Source organism: Myodes glareolus, chromosome 5 (genome assembly GCF_982192425.1).
Source record: "Myodes glareolus chromosome 5, mMyoGla1.1, whole genome shotgun sequence".
In the NCBI taxonomy this organism is placed as follows: Eukaryota; Metazoa; Chordata; class Mammalia; order Rodentia; family Cricetidae; genus Myodes; species Myodes glareolus.
The window spans coordinates 22079372-22105654 of NC_142030.1; the positions used below are offsets into that span (position 1 = coordinate 22079372).

The 26283-nt window shown below is 52.6% G+C and overlaps 2 protein-coding genes across 6 annotated transcripts; both read right to left on the minus strand.

Moving 5' to 3' along the window:
• Positions 1-674: 674 nt before the first annotated feature.
• Positions 675-18358, minus strand: Igsf9 (immunoglobulin superfamily member 9). 4 transcript variants are annotated; one of them, XM_048448866.3, is made up of 21 exons: positions 18223-18358; positions 15583-15845; positions 15167-15355; positions 10494-10646; positions 9659-9813; positions 9339-9456; positions 7837-7978; positions 7580-7725; positions 7336-7478; positions 5939-6079; positions 5311-5427; positions 4952-5102; positions 4618-4741; positions 4210-4385; positions 3745-3995; positions 3460-3544; positions 3198-3374; positions 2855-2897; positions 1755-2600; positions 1374-1501; positions 675-1140 (listed from the first exon to the last, which is right to left on the minus strand). In XM_048448866.3, the coding sequence occupies exons 2-21, from the start codon at positions 15638-15640 to the stop codon at positions 959-961; spliced, it is 3525 nt and encodes a 1174-aa protein (XP_048304823.2). In that variant the 5' UTR covers positions 15641-15845; positions 18223-18358; the 3' UTR covers positions 675-958. The 4 variants fall into 4 exon arrangements, with proteins under 4 accessions (XP_048304823.2, XP_048304822.2, XP_085543811.2 ...); XM_048448865.3 differs by lacking the exon at positions 18223-18358 and adding an exon at positions 17832-17944; XM_085687685.2 differs by lacking the exon at positions 18223-18358 and adding an exon at positions 17663-17681.
• A 2495-nt stretch (positions 18359-20853) lies between these two features.
• On the minus strand, positions 20854-24920 carry Slamf9 (SLAM family member 9). 2 transcript variants are annotated; one of them, XM_048448868.3, is made up of 5 exons: positions 24721-24920; positions 23804-24145; positions 22772-23044; positions 22312-22382; positions 20854-21321 (listed from the first exon to the last, which is right to left on the minus strand). In XM_048448868.3, exons 1-5 carry the CDS (start codon positions 24761-24763, stop codon positions 21184-21186), a joined length of 867 nt encoding a protein of 288 aa, XP_048304825.3. In that variant the 5' UTR covers positions 24764-24920; the 3' UTR covers positions 20854-21183. The 2 variants fall into 2 exon arrangements, with proteins under 2 accessions (XP_048304825.3, XP_048304826.3); XM_048448869.3 differs by lacking the exon at positions 20854-21321 and having other exon boundaries at positions 22037-22382; positions 24721-24916.
• Between the last annotated feature and the right edge of the window lie 1363 nt (positions 24921-26283).

Here is a 26283-nt window from a genome sequence, read left to right on the forward strand (position 1 = left end):
CCTCTGTTGAGCCTGATTTAAAAAAAAAAAAATGACAGTTCCACGCTGACCTTTGCATTTTCTATCTCCCAGAGTCCCCACTCATACCTCCAGAATGTCGTTAGGTCCTCTGTGCCTTTAGAGTGTCTCCCCCCCAAAACCCCTAAAGGTTTTTCCTTTTTTCACTGGCACCTCACCTGCCGTGTGGCTTTTGCTCAATTACGAAAGCATCTTAAGCATTAGTTGCCCGGTCTACAAAATAAACTCAATGCTGTGGTGACTTAAACAGCACTCAGAGCGGAGAACCGTGTCTGGCACACAGGGAATGTTCTCAGCCTTCCATGAGGGTCCCAGGAAGTCCCACACGTTCTAAGAACTTACAAAATGACGCAACCCGGACTCTTTGTGCCAGAGTAATAGCCAGCTTACGGCTTTATCACAAAACTTGGTCTGCTGTGCATGTTTGTCTGCCTCACTGACCAGAAAGAACTCCCCAAGGACAAAGCATTATCTCGGTGACTTCTGTATTTTCTCATGGCTTCTAGCCTAACAGTAAATCCCCACTAGCTGACCCTATTAGGCCCTCAACAACTACTTTTTGAATGGTGGTTGAATGTGTCCCATTCAGTATCTTTTCTGTGCAGGTCCAGGGACTTCCTCGCCTCTCTTAGACACAAAGATAGGTACCAGAGACATGTTTTTCAAACTTTTATTCACTGTTTTTTTTTAAAAAAAGAACCTGCACCACCCACATTATAAACACCACACACACACACACACGCACACAGTTCATCCCCCAGACTCAACTAAAGAGTCAATACATTCATTCTACACCAAGCTCACGCAAGCCTACCCTCAGGCCATTATCAGGGCTCTATGCCTGGGCACAAAGGAGTAGGGGCAGTGGCCGAGCTTGGAGTCAGAGTCTTGGCCTCCTTTGCAGACCCATACGCCTTTCTTAGCCTCACACTAAGTGTGCTCATAGCAGAGTAGCCTGTTCAGGGTAGGAGATGGACTGCTGATAGGCCGGTAGCCGGGCCCTGCTAGCATCTCTGCGGCGACGGAAGGCCAGAAATTCCTCCCGAAGGGCAGCACAGCGGGCCTCAGGGCCAGAAGCATGACCTGTGTTCAGGAGGCAGCTCTCCTCTGGAGTCTTCACACCTTCAAAGGGAAGGTAGGACAATGTGAGCCGAGATGCACTGCGGTGACTAATTGGGTGAAGGGCTCAGGCCTGAGGATCCAAAGGCCCTTTGCACGCAGTGAGCCTGGGGAGCAAGAGACACTCCAAGGCAGGAAGCCTGGGACTCAGAAACAGACTGGGAAACAGACGGAACCAGCTCAGAACACATGACAAGAAGTATGGGACAGTGCAGCCAGCTAGGAAGTTCACCTACCTAACTCTGGCTCAAGTTCAGGGCGGGACCTAGAGCCGGGCAAGCCCAGGTGCCAAGTCTCCAGCAGCTCCATGTCCCCGGGGAATTCTGAGTCCCATTCATAGTTCTCATCCACAGACGTGTTCCTCCTGTTGGGACAGGTGGAAAGCATTAGCAGAGGAACAGAGGGCAGCCTGCAAAATAGGAACCCAGGCTCCTCTAAATCAGACTGAGCTTCCTTGACCTCAGCAGAGCTTCCAAGAGGAGTCTTCTGGTCTCCGAGTGGGAGCTGAACGTGGGAAGGTGACGAGCGTAGGTGGGTGGGGGCGGAGCAGGGGAGAGATCTGGACCGACAGGGCAGGATGGAGGGCCAGGGCAAAAATGGGTAGCTATTGCCTTTACCTTTTGCTGACCGTCACCACATGTTCCCTCCGGGGCCACCTCTCGGGGCCGCTGGCCCAGCTGCTGGTGTCTCCTGGAGCGGGACTGAGGTAGCTTCCCCCTGCAGAGGGGGCTGTGGAGGGGGGCCGCAGGAAGGAAGCACTTCCTCTCCCACTGCTCTGGCTAGTGAGGCTACCACGAGGGGCGGCAGGGAGAAGCCCCGGCAACACCCGTTCCCTCAGTGTCCAGTCAGTCAAAGCTGTGTAAGGGGGCTCTGAGGAGGCCCCCACCCCCGTTATTGTCCTAGGAAGCACTGCCCTGAGGTTTGTGGGAGGTGAATCAGACGGTGGAAGGAAAGATGAAGGAGCACAGGGCTCCGTGAAATCTGGAGGTGGAGCAGGTGCAGGTTCCTCCAGAGGTGGCCAGTCCCCATCTACATTCATCTCTCGGAAGAAGGGTAGGCTCAGGTACTGGAGCAGGGGTCCTGGACCTGGTAGGGGGGCTGCAGGAGGCGGCCCCACAGGGCTGATGTCTGAAATGCAGAGGGGCTGCGGCACCCCACTGGGGCTGCTACTGCTACAGTCAAAGGACTGGGCCAGGCGTTTGGCTGAGGTCTGAGGTTCTGCCCGCTCCAGACATAACTTTTCTTGTGGAGGGGCCACAGTGGGTCCCATCACAAAGCGGCCATCTGGGCCCCGACAAATGGGCTCCAGTGGCAGGGGTCCACAACCAATTGGAGAATCCGGGTGGGGGCTAGGAGGTCGGGCAGGTTCCCCCCAGAGCAGACTCTGGCGTAGGCTGGGGACTGGGGAGCCCTGGAGCTTCAACTTGGTCACGCTGTCGGGGCTGCCTGAGCCAGGAGCAGAGCTAGGGAAAGACAGAAGATCAGGGTCTGGCCTTGCAAGGTTTATTGCACAACAGAGGAAAGCTACAGCCATCAAGCAAGGGCAGCGCCAGGTGGTGGGGGTAGAAGGGAGATAAACAACGTGGGACTAGTCCCCAAGCCAGGGCCGGCATCCTTCTAGTCTCATTTCCCTCTATTTTTTTCTAATTCCTTCTGAAGGTACAACAGAGGAAGCGACAGGGAGGCAGAAGAAAGCCAAAGAAGTCAAGGGACTTACTGCGTGCCTGACTTCCTATGTGGGGAGAAGATCAGAGGTGGATCTGTAAGAACAAGAGAACAGCAGGTGATCCAGGTTAAGTTCTGCCCAAGCTCCAGGGATATAACCCTCAACTGCATTCCCTTCCAACTGGGAAAAGGATACGTAAGAGCCAGGTACCAGATCGGAAGGATGCCGCACCAGGACCATGTTAAAAAAAAAGGGGGGGGGGGGAGAAACTGCGCTCCCAGGAAGTAACATCTGGCAGATGGGCAGCCCTTCAAGTGGCCAAGTAGTACTCAGGACCCCAGTGATGAGGATGGAGGAGTGAGGGCACCCTGGGGAAGAAAAAGATGGCACCTACCCTGGCGCAGACGTTTTCTGTGGCGGCGGGCAGCCCTGCGCCGATTCATGAGGCAGGCAGCCAGGATGCTCACAAGGACTGCCACGCCCAAGAAGCAGACCCCACCCACAACACCAGCTAATACAGGCTGGGGCAGGAGACCTGGTAGCTGTGTTCGGGAGGGATACACCTCCAAGCCTGGGCAAAGGGGCAGGAAAGAGGGTCAGAGGACTGTGTATCCCCATATAACCTCCAGCAACTCCCCCTCCCACTGGGTTCTCACCAGAGGTAGAGATGTTGGCTATGTTGCTGGGACCACTGACATAGTCATCAGCGAATGCCGCGAGGCGGAACTCATAGAGAGCATCCTGGGGATGAGAGGTGGAGGGCCATAAAGCGGATCAGGGCCAGCACTGCCCGCCACAGTCCCTTTTGTGAAGACTGCAGTCAGGAGGTAAGAATGAGGTAGGACAGGGGGGTGAAAATGGCCAAGTCAGGATGAGAAGACAGGATTAGGGAAGAAGAGAACACTGTCAAGTCACCAGGAGGACCTTCCCTCTGCACACACCTTGATGAGGCCAGGCACCAGCAGCTGGATTTCTGTGCCTGCCACAGCTTGGTCCAATATCTCCCAGTCTTGGGGGCCTTGCCGTCCTTCCAGGACATAGCCATCCAGTCTCTTAGGGATGAGTTCTGGGGGATCCCAATGCAAAAGTACCCCCCGGGGTGTCCGCATTGCCACCAAACCTCTAGGAGGGGATAGAGGAGGAGGCATCTCTGTTGGAGGAAGCCTGGAGGCAGCTGGTGTGGTAGGAAGCCCTGGATGGGACAGACAGACAGATGAGGGATAACAGTCTCGGAATCCTTCGTTCTGCCTCTCCCCTGGCCTTCCCCAACTCCGAGAGCTCACACATTCTGCCACAGCCTTTTTGTGCCCTCTCTGGACTCCAAGCTGCTTGGCATCTCTGCCCCACCCCCACCCCAGGTCCTCCCCATCCTTTTCCTGTGTAGTGTAGGGATGGGGACCCCTTACCTTCTGGTATAGACAGGACAATCTCGCTGAAGGGCCCACTGCCCAGTTTATTCTGAGCAAGGACACTGAACTGGTATTGAATATGGGGTTGCAACCCTGGCACTAGGAGGTGTGTAGCCCCCATAGGCACAGCCATAGATACCCAGTCATGGTGGGCTCGGTCAGGACGTTTGACCCTGGGGAATATAGGGAAATCTCATCAGCAAGGAAGACCAGGATGGTGTGGGGTTCAAAGAGCTGACCTCACCCCTCTGCTCAACCACCAAAGTCTCAGGACCTTGGCCCCGAATGTTAAGAATCTATGAAAATAAAAGACAGCAGAGCTAGCGTGTGGCCAGGCACAGAGGGATGGAAGGAAGGGCAGAGGGCCAGGTAGATCCAGGGTGAAGTCAGGGACAGGTCACTCACAGTGGGGTATACCAGACACTGAATCTCTGCAGATAGCCACCATCAAAGCCAGGCTCCCAAGAGACATTGGCACCCTTGGGTAAAGGTACCACAGACACATTGGTGACGACATGGGGGCTGGTGCCTGAGTAGGGGGAATGGAGGAAGGGATGCTGATCAGGACCCTGAAGTAGGGTATATAAAGAGTAAATTGGAGGTTCTGTCCTCCACCCATGACCCTGGGGGAATCCCATCCCCACAAATCCCCACCTAGACCTCCCAAGAACAATACCTCCATCTCCTATCTCACACGGCCCCCCCAGCCCCAGCCCCAGCCCCAGCCCAGACCACTAACCTAGCACATAGACATTGGTAGACGCAGCCACTTGAGCTACAGCGTTGCTGGCACGGCATTCCCATCGTCCATGGGCCTCCTTGGTCAGGGGTCGAAGGATGAGGCTGCTGTTGCTGTCCACCTGGGCCTGGCCCTGCAGCCCCCGGCCCACCTACAGAACCACTGGTGAGCCCTAAGGACACATGCAGCCACCCCTCACCAAGGGGGCCGGCCACTCATCTCTCCAGGTAACAGTCTGATCCTCCCCCACCTTGCCTCTGACAGCCTGTACCTTCATACGTCCTCCTTTCCAAAAATACAACCAGGGGAAGGGCGGGCATGGACCCAGGTCAAGCCGAGTCAGGACTCAGGAGCCTTACCTTGGCCCAAGACACAGTAGGAGGAGGGTCTCCTCGGGCGGAGCAGGGGATGAGTAACTCTCTCCCCACTTCTTGGAAATACTCTTCCTTGGGCTGGTCTATAAAAGCTGGGGGAGCCTGCAGGCCAGATCTGTATCGGGAGGGGCCTCTTTCACAGCCCCTCTCTCATCTCTCAGCTCGGGTGTCCCCCCTCCCCAGACCCCTGCCACACTGTCTTAGTCTCTTGTTCTCCATCTTTCAGTTCTGTGTCTTTGTTCCCAACAGGTAGGACTGAAGGGCAATGGTGGGCTGGGGCCAGACTCTCTAAGATAGGTGAATCTCTACAGATCATCTTCCCTCTCTCCCTCTCTCCCTCCCTCCTTCCTTCCCCCTCCCCTTTCCTCCATTCCCTGTGGCAGAAGGCTTGAGATTAGACAGATATCTCATTTTGTGAATGTGTACGTGACTGATGTCCCACTGCCCGGTCTCATGTCTGCATTGTCTGCTGGCTGTTGCTATGGCCACCACGAGAAACAGACTTAGGAGCCCCTCCCACACCTGTCTGCCTGTCTCCACCCTCTGAACATGGCTCAGAATGTACACTTTCAGCCACCCAGCCACACCACAGCAGGTTGGCTGTGAGCCTCACCTTGAGCAGCACTCGGGTCACGGAGGAGGGTCCGGCAGTACCAAGGCTGTTGTAGGGGGTACAGGAGTATTCTCCCAAGGCATCCTCATTCCCCAGGGCGATGATGAGTGAGCCCTCTGGGCCCTGCGACCAGCCAGGGAACTAGAGGGCAGAGGAAATGAAAAGTAGAGAAACTCGAGAGAGGCAAAGCTAGGGTGGAGAGAGGCAACTCAGAGAGGAAGAAATATGGGCAAGTCTCTTGTGGAAAGCCAATCCGTCAGCTCTAGGTCTTGGCCTGACCCTCTCTCTGGACCCTAGACCTCCACTTTTCTCTCCTGTCGAGGGACTACTACCAGTGGGTGTTGAGACTGCACGGCACAGCTTCCCGGTGCCACTTCCTTCGCAGACAATAGCAGAGAACTGCGTGGCTAGCATACCTATAGTTGGGGTTCCCTGCCTGGCTGTCCTCCCAGCACTGCGTTGCTAAATTCTGCATCTCCAACCCAAAATCCTCTTCTATAAGAAATCCCACCCCACCCCCATGCTTCTGAATGAAGTGCAGGCCCCTCACTCTCCTTATGTAAATACTCATCAGTTCGTCATTCTGGTCTGGTGTGAATTCGAAAGCCTGTCCTCTCTAGCTCAGGCCCCACAACCCCTCACCCGAGCTCTCTCCTAACCACCTTCCAGCTGCCCCCTCCGAATCCCTACTCACAGCCCTGATGCCACACCACCGCTGCCAAAACCCACTGTTGCTATTGCCTCAAGATTTTTGTAAACTTGCAACAAAAAATTTACCGAAATTGTTGTAAAAGTTGTAAAAGCCCTGGGGACACTGTGATGAAAAGACGCAAAGCCTCTAAGAATTTATAGTCTCCTCAGACAAACAACAGATCTCAATCAGCTTGAAATGAGGTCATATGAAGTTGGCGTGCAGTTTTTCCTTAAGACCCAACCTGTCTTTCCAGCCCTTTCAACACCCCTCAAGTCCCTACAGGCGCTTGCAGCTGCTCCCACGTCACTGCACGATCCGTTGCCTCTTCAACACACTATCCGATGCCCTGCCTCTCTGACGTGGTTTCTGCATGGAATGACTGCCCACTTTTCAAGATCTATCACCAAAGTCCCTGAATCTGTTACTGCTCCCTCCTCAACCGGACCTAAAAGCAAACAAAGCCTTGTTCCTTCTCTGGCCTCCCAGGACAGTCTCTGTCACAGTTCTATCCCCAAGGCAACGCTCTCGGGATGGGTACTTCTTTGTTACACCCCCACACCCACCACCCAGCACGGTATCTGGTAAGAAGCATGTTTCCTAACCACAGCGCTGAATTACACTTAGCCACCCACTGGAGTTGGCCATCGGACCATCATAACACCTGGCTAAGACCATCCTTCCTTCCCCTGCCCCAAGTCTGTACCTTGTCCAGCCGCAAGGCCTGCCCATCTTTGGTCCAGGTGACAAACAGCAGTGGGGGATTAGCACGGACTGGACACTGGATCACCCCCCGCATGCCAATGGGCAGGGGTGTCTCAGGAGGCATGACTGTCACCTGTGCTGGGTCTGAAAGGACGCAGAGACAAGTTGGGGGACAGGGTCATGGGCCTGTCGGGGGGAGGGGGGTAGGGGTGGGAGCAGGGTTGGGAGTGGAGGCTCAGACTTACAGAGCACAGTGAGATAGGCAGAAGCGGAGGGTGGGTGCAGAAAGCCATTGCTGGGCACACAAGTATAGTGGCCAGCGTCATCGGGCTGAGCCGCCTGGAGCCACAGGCTTCCATCTACCAGGATCCGCACTCGAGACTGTAAGCGGCTGCAATGTGGGATGTGTGAGGAGGAGCCCAGGCCTCGCCCAGACAGGGAGTCCCTCACACACTATTCATCAGTTCCCTGTCTCCACTACCCAAGGGTTGGGTTACCCTACCTAATATGGAAGACATTGATACCATCCTGGAACCAGCTGTAGGTGAGGTTAGTGGGGTATGCCTCAGCCTGGCAAGCCAAAGAAACATCCTGGGAGGCATTGACTGTACTGTTGTTGGGGGGCACCACAATGACAGGTGGTCCTGTGGGAAACACAAAGCAGAAAGATGACCTCAACCCCTGATCTTCCCAGGACCCTCGGGGCACTTCTGGCTCTACCCTTTGCTATCAGGCCTTGAGGGCTTAAAGCGGAAGCTGTGACTGAAAACCCATCCTATTCCAGAGGCTGTTCCCTTTTCCAAGGTGGCCTTGTTTCACGAGAAGTGACAGGTAACCCTAGTTCCCCTGTTTCCCTCTGCTTAGAAACTGTATGTGAAGGAGAGTCAGTTTTAACCCTTTCATTTACTCCCTGTCCCTGTCACATCCATGTCTCCCCCATAGGTACCCATCCATCACCAAAGACGCTGTGTCGATGCCAGGATCTAGACTCCCACGTCACCTCAACACTAATGGCCTTTTATGCAGAAAGGAAACTGTCACTCCAATGCCCACCTACCCATAACACCTTCCTGGCCACCCACTTTTCCGTATGCCATCGTCATCTGGCCAGTCTGGGCAGCTGGCTGTCCCCATGCCAGACTGATTCCTTTTCGTTCCTAGTGAATCCGAGGTCCAGAATGCCAGTCTAACCTAACCATACACGTTCTGCAACATTGTCTCTAGCTACCATGCCCCCATTGCCTTCTCCTTGCTGGGCCCACACACACAGCCTGTTAGTAACAAGTGGGAAATGACCTAAGCGAGTGCACGTGCACGCACACGCATGCACACGCACACACACACACACACACACACACACACACAGAGCACCTGCCACAGGCCTCATGCCTAGCCCTCTGCTGGCTCATCTCTTGAGCCCTCACAAGAACCAGTGTGCTAAGATTATCTTTCTGCTTTGGCAGATGAAGAAGTGAGGTTTCAGAGGCAGGCACATTATGAGGTAACTCGCCCCAGGTCAAAGAGGGAGGCAAGACTCCTACTTGGGCCTTCCTGACGCCAAGGTCTCTGTCCTTTAACTATGACCCAGCGCTGCCCTGGTCAGGTAGCAACGACAATGACACGTCAGTGGATCACAGACTGATCTGTTCCCCCCCCCCAGGAAGTCAGGGGATATGAAGACAGATTCCTGCCCCACACAGCTCCTTTCTCTTCTCTTCTCAGTCAAGCTGAGCACGCATGACTGCGTGCCACTTTCAGTACTTGTCAAAGTCCCGAGAGGTAGGTATGAACCTTTTTTTCGAGATAACACTAGCACCCATGTTCTCTCTACTCTAATACACCGCTGGGCACTAAAATGCCCATTTCTTCATCCTTTCTCTCACTCTACAGGGGCCCCTTCCTCAGATCTAAGCCTCCTCCCCATCTGCTGTGTGCTTCCCGCAACACAGGTCATGTCTTCTCACATAGGTGGCCCGTGTCCCCAGCCCTTCCACCAAAGAGCACCTAGCACCAGCAGTTGTGTGGTATGGGTGACGCTGCCCTCAGTGCTGGAGGCTTGGCAGGTGTAGTCTCCAGCGCTGCCTCGCTGCACCCGGCGGATCCATAGTGTCCCATTCTGCACCTAAGTAATGAGTCTAAGTAAGGTCCTTCCTGTTTGGTCAGTTTTACGCCCTGCACTTCCAGGGATGGCCAGCAGAGGGAGGCAGCACCCCAGCTCAGGGAAGCCAATGACCAGCCCCTCCCTCCAACCCATCTCCCAGTTTGGCTTCTGCGCTTCTCCTGCCCGCTCAATTTTGCCCTCCCACTCCAGGGCGCCCACTCACTTGCACCTGACCCTGGCCCTTGCCAAGGTCCTGTCCTCGGAATTTCCAAGTCACATAAGGCTGGGGGCTGCCCCGGGCCACACAACGCAAGGTAACAGCCTCCAGTTCCTTCACTTCCAGTACTAAGGGAGGCGTCTCCTGGAACTGAGGGGGCGCTGTGAGGAAAAGAGGTGTCAAGGGCTGCCAGAAAGGCTATTAGCCCACAAAGCAGTATTCAAAAGTCAAGGAGACCTGTCTCAGAGCTGTTGCCTGCCCAGGTACATGAGAATACTAGCCCAGGGTCACCTGTCTGCTGTACCAGGGACAAAGGACCATCCTAACATTGGCTGCATGTCCAGAGCTAGGGGAGAGGCACGTGCCCAGGGGAGTCTGGGAATAAAGAGGTGTGGGTCTTAGACTCATCTCCCGCCACTCATTGGTGGCACATGCTGCCTCTCTACCTGATTCCCTGTCTCCGTCTCACCTAGGAAATGGGAATGGTTACAACTGTCTCCCGTATAGTACTGAGGAGGAAACCAGGTCCCGGATGAAAAGTGCTATGTATGCATGGGTGAGCTGTATCACTCAGAGCCCAATACACCATAACCAAGACCTCCACCAAGGAATAGAAGTTTTCCTGACTCAGAGCCCAGAGGCTGACTGGATTTTCTTTGAAGAAGTGAAGTGAAGAAGTGAAGTGGTGAGAGGGAGCTCTACGTGAACAAACACAGTGAGCAAACGCCAGGCTGCGCAAGGCATCAGCGATGTGCTGGGACATAGCTCCCTCTTCTCCTTCACCACCAGGGTTCCCATCACCCCCCTCCCTCCCTGCACCACCTACTCCCCAGCTTCATACAATTGACTGTCAGGTGCACCCAGGAGCCGTTGGCAAAATCCCGTTCAGGGCTGTGTTGGTCCAGGAAGAGCACACGGCACTCGTACCAGCCCTGGTCTTCCACCCGAAGCCCGTCAATCTGGAGAGATGCTCCTGTCTGCAGTCGGACTCGTCCTGTGAGGAGGGAAGCCTAAATCAAGGGTGGTGAAGGAAGGGACTCTGCAGGGGCCCCCACCTGCATCCCGGTCCTGGTCACACAGGCCATTCGAGGCTGAGAACAGCCTAGGTCTGTTATCCAAGAGTGAGGGTCTGCAGAGGAACAGATGGGATTGAGATCACTGAGGACAGATTGCTATGTCTAACCCTTCCGACTGTTCCTGCCTTTCAATAGCTCAGACCCAGACCAGAAAAATTCAAGGCCTGGCAAGTGGAGAGAATGCTACCCTCAAATATTCTGGACCTCCCAAGACTGTTAGGGGACGGAGTGAAGAGCCGGTGTTTGATCTCCCCTGGACTCCTAGAAGATTCACCATCCCTGAGTCCCTTTATAAGATCAAGATAGAAGTCCTCTGGAGGTACTCCTGCTTTTAGACGACTCTGTCCCTGGAATCCCCAGCAGTGTTTGGCCCTTCCAGGGACCCAGACCCCGCCTGCCAAAGCCCGTAATCCCTCAGAGCTATTATCAGTGGCCTAAGCGCCTTAGAGTGGCCGGAGTCCAGCCCAGTCAGGCAGCGGTGTCAGCAGCCTTCTCGGTTCATCCCGTCCCCTCCACACCCCAGCTGACTGACCACATGCGGCCCCACAAAGCCACACACCCCAGCGCACAATGACACCTCATTCCTGCCAGGTCAGCATCCACAGCATGCCACCAGGCTGACTGCAATGCCCACCCAACCCCTCAGTACCCTCCCCTGAGGGAATCCTGTACTCTGACACCATTACGATGCCCCTAGCAGGGCAGCAGAAGTGAGAAGGGCGCATGCTTGGCAGCCCCAAATACCCAGGCACGAATCCAGCTCAGCTGTGTGCTCCTTGGGGCAAGTTACTGGACCTGTCAATTTCAGTTTCCTCAGCAGTAAAAACTGAGAAAGGGAAAAATTGGGATGAGGTGGAAAGCAAGAGATATAGCGGAGATAATAATAATAGCACCTGGCATCACCGGATGCTCAAATAAAGGCTGTGAAACCAATGAATAAGATGCAGATTTGAAATCAGGAATCGACACTCAATCTTGGCCCCATCCGTCATCTGATAACATATCTCGTCCCTTTCCTCTTCCATGCCCAGTGAACTACCATCATGCACCAGGTTGCCCTCTGGGGAGCCTGGCACAACCTGGATTCCTCCGACATCCCTTGCCATATACTTGTTCATTGCATCTTTCAAATCCTACCTCCTAAGTATTAATCCTTCCCTCTCTGCCTCCTTCCACCTTGAAACCTGCCTTCCTCTCACCTGGGTTGTCCAGCTGCTTCATCCCCCCTGCACTTACCAGGTGCCCATCCCCACTTGACCTTTGCTGGGAACAAATGGGATTTCCTAAAATTCAGAGGACAGGCAAATGCAGCTCCCGGGTGGTGCTTTCGGAGTCCTGCCTATCCCAACCCTCCCTGACAGGAGCAATCCTGAAGCTGCTGTGTGGCCCACTCTCCAAGCAGCTTCCACTCTACCCTAGGGTGGCCTATCTGAAGTAGAAACTCGGCCTGTATGCCCTTGATGCCGCTGGGAAGGTGAGAGCCAGAGGACCTAGGGTAGCTAGTGAGCTTTTTCCCTTCTAACAGTTGGTCCCCGGGGTGAGGATTCCTTAGAATAGGTGAACCCGCTAATAGGTCTAGGTGTATAATCCCCACCCAGGAGATAAAAATGGGCCTAGCAGGTAAATATTTAGCATAAGAATGCCCTTCCCCAAACCTTCAGGAGTTCTGTCGCTCCCACCTGCCAGGCCACCAAGCCCAGCGGATCCCAGACTGCAGCTTCCTCCAATGCCCCACAGGACAGAACTTTTCATTATGGTGATTGCCGAGTTCCAGAGCAAAGGAAGAAAGACTGAGTGCTGAAGTTGAGCCGTGTAATATTAGACAGTCACCATATTTAATCCTCCCCCAAATCCATTATTGATGAAGGAACTAATGTCAAACTGCTTTCCAAAATTACATAGCTGTTAGGAGATGGAGCCAGGTCTCCTAAGTCGGTGCGCTTCCCACTGAACATCAACATTAGAATTGAATTGCGTTCAGGGCACTGAGCATAATCTTCGATTTCACTTAAGAAATGTTAGCAGTTAATGGCCAATAGTCCTGATGTCTGTTATCCAGAATATTCAGTGCAGCATGTTGTACAAACTAACCTCCCTAGGAGGTCTAGACTGCTGGGCTGCAGAACAAGAGGGTAACCAGAGTCCAGTCCTAAAACTTCCTGTCTCCTGGGCCCACTTTCGACAGGCCTGCTCTCCTCCTGCATGGCCAAACCTAAGGGACTTCAGATCTGCCTACACAGGACAGAGGCTGCTCTCTCGGGCTCTGCAGAGGCAAGAAACCCACAGTAAATTAACCATGAACATGGACAGGTGTATGTTCACACAGAAGTCCTGGGAAGATGCATCGAGGCAGCCGGCTTGGAGGGATCAAAGGCAGAAAGGGGGGGGATGATGAGAGTGAGTTTGGGCCTTCCAGGTGGACAATCAAGCAACTCAGCATGGTCACGAAACACAAGTCCCCTTTCCTCTGCCGGGCATCCCAGAAACACAGCACAAGAGTCAAGGGCCAAGAGCCAGTCTCCCTGACTCTGCCTTAGTCTAATATCCGTCCCAGGAAACCTGAGTCCAGATTGCCTTTCCCCAGTCTGGTCTGTTTCACACCACCCAGGTGCTACGCTAAACACTTTACATTAGCAACCTTAATCTATCAGTCCTAGATCATTCTATGCTCCCTTTTACTACTCCTGTGCTAGTTTAGACATCTAGGCTCCTCTTCTCCGCAGCTTCTAGAACCCTCCAAAACCAGCTCTCCCTTCCGTGTGGTTCCCAAAGCTACTGTCTCTCTCCTGATTCCTCCCACATTCTAGGCCACCGGCCTCATGCTGTCCCAGGCCACATCTCCCCTCCACTTGCCCACAGGGTTTATGACAGAACACCATTGTCCTCAGCAACCTCCACCTCCTGTTGCTTAGCAACCGCGATTGTGAGTCCCCTGCACAAAGGCCGAGAGGCCCCCCTCTTCTGAACTGCAAAGCAATAAAGGGTTAATGGGCTCAGAGGCCTCCCTCTGGGATCTTCACCAGAGCAGGACCTATGTGGCTGCTCAGGGGCAAGAGGGGGAACAAAGGGTCGAGGTAAGAAGAAAACTGAAAGGCTAGTAACTCGCAGCCTTTAGACCTGGAGAAACCCCACAGGTAGACAGGGAAGCAGGCCATCTCATGGCTCATCTGTCTAGGGACCAACAAACAATACCAGGCGATCACTGCAGCAAATACCGAGTTTTACATCTCCCAGGTGGAGTCCCAGGGAAAGCCCTCGCCTCTCCCCCACCCCTGCCTTCTCTCTGCCTGTCCAGCCTCAGCCCTGCAGCCAAAGCCCCCTGGGCACAGACAGGCACAGACAGGGAGGCTGGCTGTGCCTGTGCTGTTTCTCTCTGCTTGTGCTAATTGAGGCCCACTTTCATTAAGTCCCCAGGGCTTGTGTAGACACACGCACACTCCCAGCTAGGCTGTTTGCCAATAACTGCCCCCAGTTTGAAAATAAACTCTCTTCTGCAGGCACCTGCCTGCACCTCCTCCCCTCAGCTCAGCCAGCCGGTGACAAGAGCCCAACCAATCCCAGGTTTTCCCTCAGGATTCAAACCAAAGCCAGAAAAGATACCCCATCAGCATCAATGCAGTTGGCCTTTTCCGGTTTCACTTCTGAAAAGGAAGCACCAAGGATCGCTCTTACCCAGCAGACCAGACCCATCCTCCTACAGGTCCTGAGAGACCTTCCAGTAAACCACTCGGATTAAGGCTCCATTCAGGATTAGGAACAAGCTGGGGTGCGGTAGGAAAAGAAGTCCTTCTTCTACTGGGGGTCTACACAGTATGGCTCCCCAGGAGCCTCCGCAAGCAGTGACCCAGTCAATCCTGCAGCATAGGCCTCCGCCTAGACCTTTGGGGAACTGAACTGGAGCCTACCCCGGCAACCCCCGCCTGTGTTCATGTTCTCTGCTACTCAGAATCAGACTATGCTCCTCAGACCCAAAGAGCCCCCATCCCTACCAACTCTGCTGTCCCTTCAGCCCACTCCCCAAAAGTCTGGCCCCTCTAGACTGGCATTCCGGACAGTAGGGAAGACACAGAGCAGCAGGTCGACAGACCAGCATAGAGCTAAGCGGGGAAACTACAGAAGATCAAGATGGAGTCTGGAAGGTTGTGTGAGATGAGGACAGAACAACTGGCAAGTTAGGATGGATACCCGGGACAGGGCTGCAGGATCTCCCGTGCAACACGCCGCACATAACTAAAAGAGCAAAGCTCTAATGTGTGCATGCATCATGTGCAAATAAATGAGTCCTTCAATGAATTAGCACTACTGGGGTGCAGGGCCATGCTTGCTAAAGCAGTTAGGGTAGCTGAGCAGGAGATGCGATTGGAGAGGGCCCAGAGCAGCCTACTCGGCCCTCCTTCATTGGTGACCCTCCCCACTCCCACTCAAGGACAACTCTTACCCACATAATCAGGGTCAATTCGGGGAGAGTAGAGGCCGAACTGGATGAAGATGGGAAGCAGGAATCCAAAGCGCAGCCACTCGATGACATGCAGAGGGGGACGGCCAGGTGGAGGCAGCAAGTCACAGCCCAGAACTGCACTCTCCCCAGCCCGGCCCACCACAGAGACCACCTCAGGCTTCCTTCGACCTAACGAGGTGGGGTAGCATGAGGGAACAGCAAGGGATCAAGATGAGATATGGGTGGGGAGGCTCCATCAACATCTCTCTGGTTTCCTTAAGACTTTGCACGACAGGAGGGACCCCCAACCTCTCTGAACCAGCCCTAGCCCCTCTCCTACGCTCATAGATAACCCCTTAGAGGACAGTCACATCCCAGGGTAACAGAGTCAGCGATCCCCGGGGGGTCTGGCTCACCGTCAGCCCCCTGGCTGATGACCAGGCTGAGGATGGTCAGACTGAGACACCAAATCATAGCCCAGCTGGCCTGCTCACCCGGCCCCTCCTATCCAAAGGAGCCTAGATGGAGGGGCCGGAAGGAGGTCTGCTGCCCAGCAATCCCAGAGAGCATCGGTCCTTCTGATCCGCCTCAGGCAACCAGTTTCGGCTCTCACTCTTCCAGTTAATGCCTAGCTCGCGCAACACTGGGGGAGCAGTTCCAGTCTGGAGAGCCACCAGATCTAAATGCAAAATACAAGGCAACATAAGAGTTGGTCAGTGGAGGAGACCAGAAGAAAACCCTGTTAGAGCAAGGTGCCGGGAAGAAGAAGGCATAGAGGAAAGGAAGGGACCTGTGCAGAGACCAGAGATCTTTGGGGTTATACTGCTGGGGATCAACTCTGAAGCCTCACCCCTACCAGACTCTACAACAGCTAGACTCCCCTAGCTCCCAAACCGGAGATCCTGAATTCCTGAGAGTAAGCTAGGATGTAAACACTAGAGAACACGCTGTCTGGTTGAGACTACACGGGTCAGGGAGCAGATCCTAGAAAAAGCAAGGGAATTCTGGGAATGCCTGGCAAGTGATACACCGCTCTTAGCAAAGTAAGCAAAGGGAACTAAGGATTCTCACACATGGGGCGTCCTGGAGACGAGGGCCATCATGCACTAGCCTCCCCACCCTTCTGCCCTTTCTCCCGATGCCAACAAGGGAACAGATGACGTGATGGGACCATTATTCACCACCCGCCTCCCTGTGTGACCAGTAAGGCCCCTACGGATCTTGCTCAGAAGCAGCTAATCAAGAGCAAATCTCAGGTAGACCCTAATTCCTTACCCTGTAGAGAATGCTCCACAGAGTGCCCACATTCAATTCTTCACCCCATTTCCCACCCTCTGGGTGGCACCCTGGAGCCTGGAGATATTCTCTACTGCTTTTGGCAGTGAGTCAGTCAGGGACTTGGGAGAGGAGGAGCTTTCCTTCCCCACCTGCAGAGGATGGGGAGAGGAGGGGGAGGGAGGCAGCATCCTCCAGGTCTGGACAGATCCAGCGTTGGCAGCTGAAGCCACTTTCTTCAAGATGCTGCCAGAGAACCCTCTCTCTGCCAGACACCCCGACTTAGCGCCTCACCCTAATTACTCCCACACACTCCTCTCTAGTATCCTGGGGGTGCCAGGATTTGCCAGGCCCTCCATTCCCTAACCCTAGAGGCATGATCTGAGAGTAACCAAAAATGCTTTTGAGTCCGTAGGATACACAAAACGAACCCTGGAGCATGTAAGGTAGGCACTCCCAGCAATATCAACTTCTCAGTGTCTAAGGCAGTCACAAAGGACCAAAGGGCCCTGACCTGGGCCGGGCAAACCCAGTGGACTCTGCTCTGAGGCCTCCACCCTCTTGTGGGCCTCACACAATTCAGCACTGTCTATAAAATACCCTCCACAGGCAGTATCACCCCCTGTATGTCTGACCCCTGGTAATTAATTCCCATGCCTCTTGCTGCTCCTCCCAGTCAGCTCTCCTGGACTTCCCTGGAAACCCTTCAAATTGTACCATACAGAGGCCATGCTCTTCGAGCTCGACCAAGAGTCTTGTGACCAAGGCAACCCCAGAACGTAGCCCACTTTTCCTGGAATCTTTCCAACTCCTGCTCCCTATCCATCCTCTGTCCCTTTGATCTCCCCATCCCATCCAGCAATCCCTCGTTTCTTCCAGGACTCCCATCCCCGCCATACACTTTTCACAGTGTCTGCAAAATTCCAGCTTCTCACACCTGATCTCCAATTGCAGCAGGTCCTCGCTTCAGAGCACCCCTGGCTGGCCTCCTCCAGAATTCCCACTCGCCCTCCCCCTTTTCCCCACCCTGCTCTCCCGGGAATCCCCCACCTCCCCAATCCTCCAGGACTCATCCCATAATACACTTCTGATAGCCCACCACAACAAATCTCTGTTCCCTCGCATTCTCTGGCTCCTGGAACGCCTCTCTTTTGGAACCCGCCAAGAACTCCCCTACATTACCTCTTACACTCTTCCAGATCTATTGGAACCCCCACTCACCCATCAGTGATTCCACTTCGCTCCCAGAACTACCCTAGTTCTGCTTCCCCAGATAATTTCACTTCTCTCTAGAGCTCCCCCGCTTCCCTCTGGCCCCCACAACTCCTCACTGCTCTCTATGTCCCCGCCGATACCCCATTTCTACGCCCCAGGACACCCCCACCCTCACCTGCTCTGCACCGCACAGCTCTGCTCTCGCAGCCACACAATAGGGGGCGGACCCGCCTCCCCGCCTCAGATGCCCCGAGCGCCTCCCGTCGCCCTGGAGACCGCCAATCCCCCTCCCGCGGCGTCCAATTGGAGCCCACAGAGGCCGGGCAAGGCGGGCGGGACCCCCGAGCCGCCTGGGAGTTGTAGTTTAGAGACAGAAGGACGCGGTCGCACGTGGGCTCCAGTCGCCCCCTCGTGGAGCTCTATACAACTAAGTGTGGGAAGGCTGATTGCCACTTCCCGCCTCGAGTCAGATGGGCTACTGGGTCAGACCGACCCGGGCACCAAGAGCCGCAGAAGCCTACCCCCTTTGCAGGCTGCTTGCATGCCCTCCTTCCTTTATAACTTACCCGTGGCCTTCTCCCCTTTCCGAACAAGAATGCCACAAAGGAGGCATCGAAGGTTGAAATCTGAGCCAGGAGCAGAAGCACTTGGGGGGGAGAGCACGATTCCCCGCCCCCTCCCTGGGGATCCACCCAAGTCCTGGGCCCATCTGATCTCCTCTCTTTATCCCCACCCCCAACCATTTCCTTTCGCTGGACTGGAAATACCTGTCTGTATTGGCTAGCTCCCAGCTTTTGCTCAGGTGCCTCCCTCGTGTGTAGCTTGCTGAAGGCTGAGCTCCTAGTTTGGGGCTGCCGGAGCAGCTTCTAGCACCAACAACCTAGAGAAATAAGCCCAGGGGGAAGAAATGACAGGCACCCTGACAATGAAGATTGAAGGAGAAAGAATGAAATATCTGATCCTACACCGAATCCCCTGCAGGGTGCCAAACCCTAGGGTAGATTCATGCTTTGGTTCGTCGCTCCTGTAATCTGCACTCAAACCCCGCGAAGAGAGTGCAGCTCCTTTTAACTAGTAAGAAAACAGCGGCTGGACCAGATGGAGGAACCTGCCCAATCGAAAGTTCCCACCGAGGCACACTCAGGGCCTGAGATCCAGCGTGGATCGCAGAACCCACCCCGTTGGGACATTTCACCCACAGGCAGAAATGTATCTGCCCTCAGAAATTAGTACCTCTCAGCTTGGCGCTGTTGTGGGGGTGCAGGCTTCCTATTGCTTTCCACCAGGCTCAGGCAACACTGTCCAGGAATTTTCCAGGGTGTTCCTCCCGAAGCCCTCCCTGAACTGACTAGGTAAAGCTCCCACTGAGTGTAACAGGCATGTAGTTAATGACATCGGGGTCGGGAGCAGACCCTGGGGAAAGATTTTAAGCACACCTGAATCATTATCGCACCACCCCGAATGCTGGTCATCCAGATCAGAACCCATAGCAGTGTTTGGCCTTCCATCTTTAGTAAGGCTTGAGAGCTGGAACATTCTCCCAGGTGTGAGGGCCTGAGTGTTGGGAGCCACACAAGGAGCTTGGAGCAGGGGAAAGCGGGCTGGGACAGAAATGTGGTCTTTCCTACTGCCCCAACAAGGACCCAGAACTAGCAACTTTGCTAGTTTGCACAGTAGGCTGCCCTAACAGTTGACAAGGTGACATCACGATACTGAACACAGCGTGAACATAACCGCAAACTATAAGCTCAAAAGGGGAAGTCTTTGATTTCTTGGTTCCTCACCAATTGGAAGGCACTGGCCCCCACCTCTGGTCCAAGAGTTTCATTTCTGCTGTCTATGGTGGTTTCTGGTAGAAAGATAAGCTAATCTCATGTGGATGTTAAAATTATTTTTTTTAAAAAAAAATAGATTTTAAGTGGTTTTCAAACTTTAAAAGCTTCTATGTTCATGTTTTTCCTGAATGTTTTTTATTATTGTCACTTTTGTCTGATTGATGTATCTTATGTGTTTGTTTTGTTTTTATACAAAACGAAATCTAGTACTGTGACTTGTACCCTCCTTACTCCAAAAGTGAAGGATTTAAAAAAAGAAAAAGAAAGAAAAAAGAATCCCTAAAGGTGAGAACTAAAGATTTTCCTCCCGTTTGTCCTTGAGCCATAGTGACTGTTCCTCTGGAAAAATTCATTCAGTCAACCCGTACTGCCTCTAATGTATCAGCGACTTTGTATATTTCAATTTCTGGATGAGACTATCAGAAAATCATGAACCTTGGGAGTCTGTTGGCAATGTGTGCAGGAGCCCTGGTCCCCTCACCGTTTAGAGCCTGCCTCTGCAGCCTGTTTTCTCAAACACCCTTTAGTCACAGCTTGTAGCATGGGAGTCCCTAGGTGTTATGGTCCTTCCCATGTGAGCATCTTGGAGTGTGTTTCCTGTCTGGCTGGAATGTCCATTCCCCGGTTTGCATTAACCTATTTCAAATAACGAGCAAGAGAATCTTAACATGCTGCCAGATTCCTACCCTGGCTTCTGAGTGTACACTTTCCTCAAGGTTTAAGCTTTCCTTTTCCTGGCTGTTTTGGGCTTTCTCTATTCAGAGATTGGCTCTGAGAAGAAGGGACTCTGCCAGCTCCGGGGAGATCCCTGGACTAAGCCACATAGAGACTATTCATTTCTCTGCTTGCTTTCTGTATGCCAGCTCCTAAGACAAGAGAAATGGGCTGTCCTTCTAGGTGAAAAAACAGACTCCAGGTCGTTTGCCCAGGCCGGCCCTCACCTTACAGTGACACCTCCTCTGACAGGCATGGAAACTGTCAGAAGTTGGGTGGGGCTGCAGACCTTTTTTGAAGACAAAACTGTTCAGTACCTAAAGGAGGCCCAGTCTCTGTAAGAACTCCAAGAAGCTACACCTATCCTTTCAAGTATGTGTTCTTTGTGGAACTGAACTGATGGATGCTGGGTAAACACAGTATCCTGGGACAGGGGCAAGTGGCCGGGCAAAACCTAGGTTTCCTAAGATCTCACCCAGCTCCGTCCTTGGCACATCCTATATCACCTCCACCAATTCATTCGTTACTTACACCTGTCCTAGTGATCAAGTGACTTCTCTTGTGCCCCTGTAGTGATGGAGCTGCGGGCAGGCCTGCTTTTCATCCCGCCCGGCTCCCGCACGGCTAGCTTAGTCCCAGAAATAACAACACACAAATTGTATTCATTTAAGCACTGCCTGGCCCATTATCTCTAGAGAATTAGTTACTGACTAACTCTCATATCTTGATATTAACCCATTTCTATTAATCTGTATCACACCACGAGGTGTGGCTTACCAGGAAAGATTCAGCATGTCTGACCTGGTGGCTGGCTCCATGGCGTCTGGCTCATAGCCCTCTTCCCAGCATTTTGTTCTGTTTACTCCACCTACCTAATTTTCTGTCCTATCAAGGGCCCAAGGCAGTCTCTTTATTGACCAATGAAAATAACACAATAGACAGATAACCCTCCTCCATCATGCCCCCCTCCCCTGGCAATTACCTAAGTAAAACACCCAAGATGGAACTTTGGGCAAACGATGTGATAGGCACATCAGACCTAGGACTGCAGAAAGAGCAAGAGTAAAGAGCTGTACGTTGACCAAAGATTCCAATCGGAAGGCGCCAAACAGAAATCTGTAGGAAAAAACCAGGAAGGCCAACAAAATCAGCTTAGACAGGGTTTCTCTGTGTAGCCCTTGACTGTCCTGGAACTTGATTTGTAGACCAGACTGGCCTCAGACTCAGAGATCCACCTGCCTCTACTTCCCAAATACTGGGATCAAAGGCGTGTGCCACCACACCTGGCGAAGCTATGTCAACCTTAAACAGAAGTCAAGGGTACAAGATCTTGGTAACTGACCCAGTAAGTTGTCATTCCTACCAGGTGAGCATCAAGGAGACAACAGAGGTCACTAAAGTCAGCTATAACCCAGGGAGGGACTGGGCAGGGGCCTCCGCCACCTCCTTGTGGGACGGCTTCTATATAGACTTGGTACAGTGGGTAGAAGAGTTAAGTTAAGATACCTGTCAGAATGAGGATAGGGGTAGGAGAGCGAGGAGTCTTGGGCATAGCACTTCCATAGAACTCTAAATGAACGGCTGTCACAAGTTCAATCAGGCGAGAATGCCTGCTGCATAGTTTAGAGTATTGTGAGACTTAGGTTAGAGAAGAATGGGATGCACATAGTAAAACAAACACTTCTCTCTAATGGGGTCTTCAGACTCGTTTTCCTGCCTGAGAAGGGACACACGCGGGCTTCAGTAAAGACACGAGGACAGGTGGTGAAGGTGGAAAACAGGTTTTCTCTGGGCTGCTGAGCACAAACAGAAACACCGAGCACAGCTCCTCCAGAGGGGTGGGCACTTGATTTTATTGCCAGATGGTGTCTCTCGGGGAATATGGTCCTTTCAGGTGTTTAACCCTGGTCTGCCCTCCCATCTGCCCCCCAGATGATTTCCCTGGAGGCTAAGAGGAGTCAGAGCTCTCAGGAATGATCAGACTGAACTAGGACCAGATTTCCCCTTCTTCCTCAGTTTAATTCGGTTTCTCTTGAGTTTCCTCACCCTTGACATCTCATAATTTTTCTGGGCTCGGAAGACCCAGAGTCCCACAGCTAGAATTACCAAGAGTAAGAGAAGAAGCAAGCCCTTGGCCAGGAGGCAGAACATTGGAGGTTTCTCGGGAGAGCCAGGATCTAGGATAGGAAGAAAGAACAAGAATTCATTAGAAGAATGATAAAGTTTAGAGGGCAGATGTCTACCTGAAGTGTCACAGAAAGGCTCTTGGGAGAATAATAAGCTCATATCTTACAGCACATGTCTCTAGAAATACCTATTCTGTGCACAGACGCTCAAAGACTGAGATCTGGCCATCAGTCTCGAGTCAATCACAGAAGAATCCTGTGGGAATCTAGAGCAATTGACAAAGGGAGGGCCCCTCTCTGATCCAATGGCTAGCTTCTATGGGAGAGCATTATGTTCTAGGGTCCAGTACTCTCCTTAAGAGCCCCAGTCATGGGAGGAGGTGGTGTCCTCAGGCACAGAACTTGCAGAATCTCAGGAATTGTCTCTAGGGTTCTGGTACCTGCACAGAAGGACCCAACAGGGATGAGACGGGAGCTGGTGCTGCTGATGGGGTTGCTGACCCTACAAGTGTAGGAAAGGGCTCTGTCACCGGGCCTCCAGGATGTACTGATGGCAGAACCTTCACGAGAAGTGTTAGTGCTGTCCTGTGAGGAAAGCCAGGTGTAGGTCGCATCCAAGCCTGCTCTCTCCACGGAGCACATCAGGGATATATTACACGCACCTTCCTCGGAAATCTTAAAGGTCACAGTGACATGGGGCTTTGACAGTCGCCCTAAAAGAGAAAAAAAAACAGAAACAAAACAAAACAAACAAACAAAAAAAACCCACAAAGACCCGCTGAACATTCTGAAGTTGGGTCGGTTTTCCTACATTTCTCAAACCTTGGGTATTCTTGCTATCCTGAGAGGCCCTTTGCTAAATAAAATAAAATAAAATAAAATAAAATAAAACCAGATAAAAATAAGCATATAATTTGTAGTTGCGGGGTCCCAGGGAATGTGCTTAGACAGATGTACACAGTTCTCCTTCTAACTTTACTCTCTTAGCTTTAGACCCCTCCTTCTTCCAGATTCTCCTCTGTCTCACTGATTGTACAAAACATTACCAAAGATATTTACATTTTAGTTGTCTCTCCAAAACTCTAAGTAGATTCAGTAAGGCAGGTAGAGAGAAGAAATGTTGGCTCAAGCGGGGAAGAAATGATTAGTAACCCTCAAATCACACAGGGGGTAAGGGGATCAAGAGCTATTTATCTAGAGGATGCACAGTCTGCTGGGTGAGAAAGGACCCTTAGATACCCTTGCTATACACCGTCCTCATCACTCACTGCTTTGGGAACCTCTGTGGAAGCAGCCCCAGTGCCTAAAAGCTCCTTGTTCCAGCTCAGTCTCCCTGTGGCTGCGCTCAGACACTGGAGCAGAGCACACTAGAGGCAATCTGCCTTCCAGTTTCAGCCTCTTAAAGCTTACCGCAGCTCCCGAGCTCCCTTGCCAACCTCAGGAAAGCCAGAATAATAGGAGTCTGAACTCACGGTAGACAAGGAGATCGTAAGACTTGGCGATAGAGAACTGGGATGTCTTCAAGTTGACTTTGGCTTGGTAAAGTCCCGAGTCCTCCCAAGTCAGATTGTTGATACACAGAGAGTAGCTGGACTCCGAGACATCCACTCTACCCCAGTAGCGCGGATCCATCACCTGGATGCTGGTCGGCTGTCCCTCTTTCCCTGGCACCACTATGGCGAGGTTTTTTTGAGAGAACCAGGCGATGTTCTCAACCTCTTCATTGGATGGTATTTCCAGAAAGAGGCTGATAGACTCTTGAAGGGCTGCAACCACTTCCTCAGGGTCCTCATCATCTCCAGAAAATGCTTTGGCTGAAAAGAGATGTATACAGGCCAGCCGATATCTCTGGGAGACCAAGGCTAGAAGGCATGGTAGCCCTGGTTGCTCCTCATCTGAGCGCCTTCTCTAGCTCCATGTTCAGTGTGGCTCTCTAGCTACCTCTTGTAGTTCTAGATTTCCATTGCACCCAAACCGAACAGAAATGGTCCCCATTTATTTCTTCGCCATCCAAAGTTTTCCCTCTTTCCTTGTCCTTCTTAAACGCAACCTCATCCAAGTCCCCCAGATACCTTCCTCCCTCATCCCACTCAGAGGCCATACCCCATCCCTTGGAGATCAGAATGGAAGTTCCTCAAAACTAGGCGGGGATCCAGCTATATCACTCCTGGCTACATACTCAGTACAATCTAAATCAACACGATGCTATGACGCATGCACATCCACGTTAACTGCAGAGCATGTCACAATAGCCAAGCTAGAAAATCATCCGAGGCACCCATCAGCAGGACTGACACATTCATCCCTAAAGGAAGGGTCTTGCTAGCCTAAGGCCAAGTAGAGCCAAGGGGTACAGAGAGAGTCTCACACAGCCCGGGCAGCTACTCACCTTCCCAAAGCAGCAGCAGGAGTGACCAGAGAAAGGCCCCCATATCAGCAATTCCTGCCTGGGAAGAATGGCTTGGTCAGCTCCACAGGCTGTGGAAAGAGAAGTCAGTATGGGGTTCTCCAAGAAGAATGACTGATTGATATTGACAGGAACAGAGAGAGAAATACTTCGCACTCCAACTTCCTCTGTCTCCATTAAGTTCCTCCCCGGCCCTTGTGGGACATTTCTCCCCAGTCTAAAAGTCAGATGATCTATCCACTGACTCAGATTGCCCATCCCCCAAACTCAGCTCAAGTCTTACTTCCTAATAACGACTTTCTACTTCCAATTCTCTGCATGTCCAGATCCCATAGAAATCGTATATGCACGCACCAGCCTGTTGCTGGCCCTCGGCTTGCGCTCCCCGCCGCCTCGGTGTGTCCTGCGTTGCTGTGCTCTCTGTCTCCCCTGAGAGTCTATCGTTTATTTCCTCTGTATGTTTCACTGTTCCTGGCCCCTGTGCACACTCACAGCATTAGAAAGGATGAGTGAGGAGAGAAGTCCTTCCATTTAAAGCTATCTGTGTTCCCATTTGGGATGCTATTTGGGAATGGGCGATTGATCTTGTTTCTTAAGAAACTGTGTGTCTTCCAACCACCTTTCTCTTCTGCTCAAGAGTCTGTAAAACAGTTGATGACCACTTAGTGATGGTTCCATCTGATCCCGCACCTTGCACAGTGAGGCCTGCAGACTAGTCACCGGTGGCTATCTGAACATTCTGACCGCTGCATGAGTACAGAGGACACATGCACACCTGCAGGCCAGTCCACACCTCCCGTCTGGAAGCAGTGGACTCAGGAGTAAGTACGGTCCATTCACCCTGACATTCCTTCTTGGTCACAACCTTTTTAACAGCACTTGCTCCTTCTCAATCTCTTACGATCTCTATAGAAGTAGGGATCGGGCATGACCAGATGGGCACCGTTGGTGCTCATCGGAGATGGTGCCACACGTGTGAAGAACTTCCCAAGTCAGCATCCACCAAATTGGATTCACTGAGTGAATGCCCCTGTTTGTCACATGGAATGGTAATGTCAGCAGTGCAGAAGGGGAGTCTGTGTTACACAGAGCAATGGTCAGTAGGTTAACATAAGACACCCTTGAGAGCAGCTGGTGGTCAGCTCTGGGATTGGGCATCACCAGAAGACATCACTCCCTGGAGTTCTCTTAGATCAGGCTAGTGAAAATCCTAGGAGTGAAGCGGCTGGCACTTGGAGTGGCTCCCGGGGCAGCAGCAAACATCAGCACAGCTGGCTGGCCCAGGGGTTCCTAGAGGAGAAAATGCTGATATCAGCAGGGTTCTCAGTGGCAGTGATGGATGGAGCTGTCAGCAACAGCCTCTCCCAGGTCCTCCTCTGATTTTTGATGTAAATATCATCACTTTGCCTTTTGCAGATGGAAGTCAAGGTTGATGCCACCTAAGTGAGTTCCTACTGCAAAGAGTTTGAGGACATTCTTCTTCTCCACTTGCAGGATGTCAAAGGCTCCAGACACTGTGTGAGTTTCCCTTTAAATTGCAGTGTG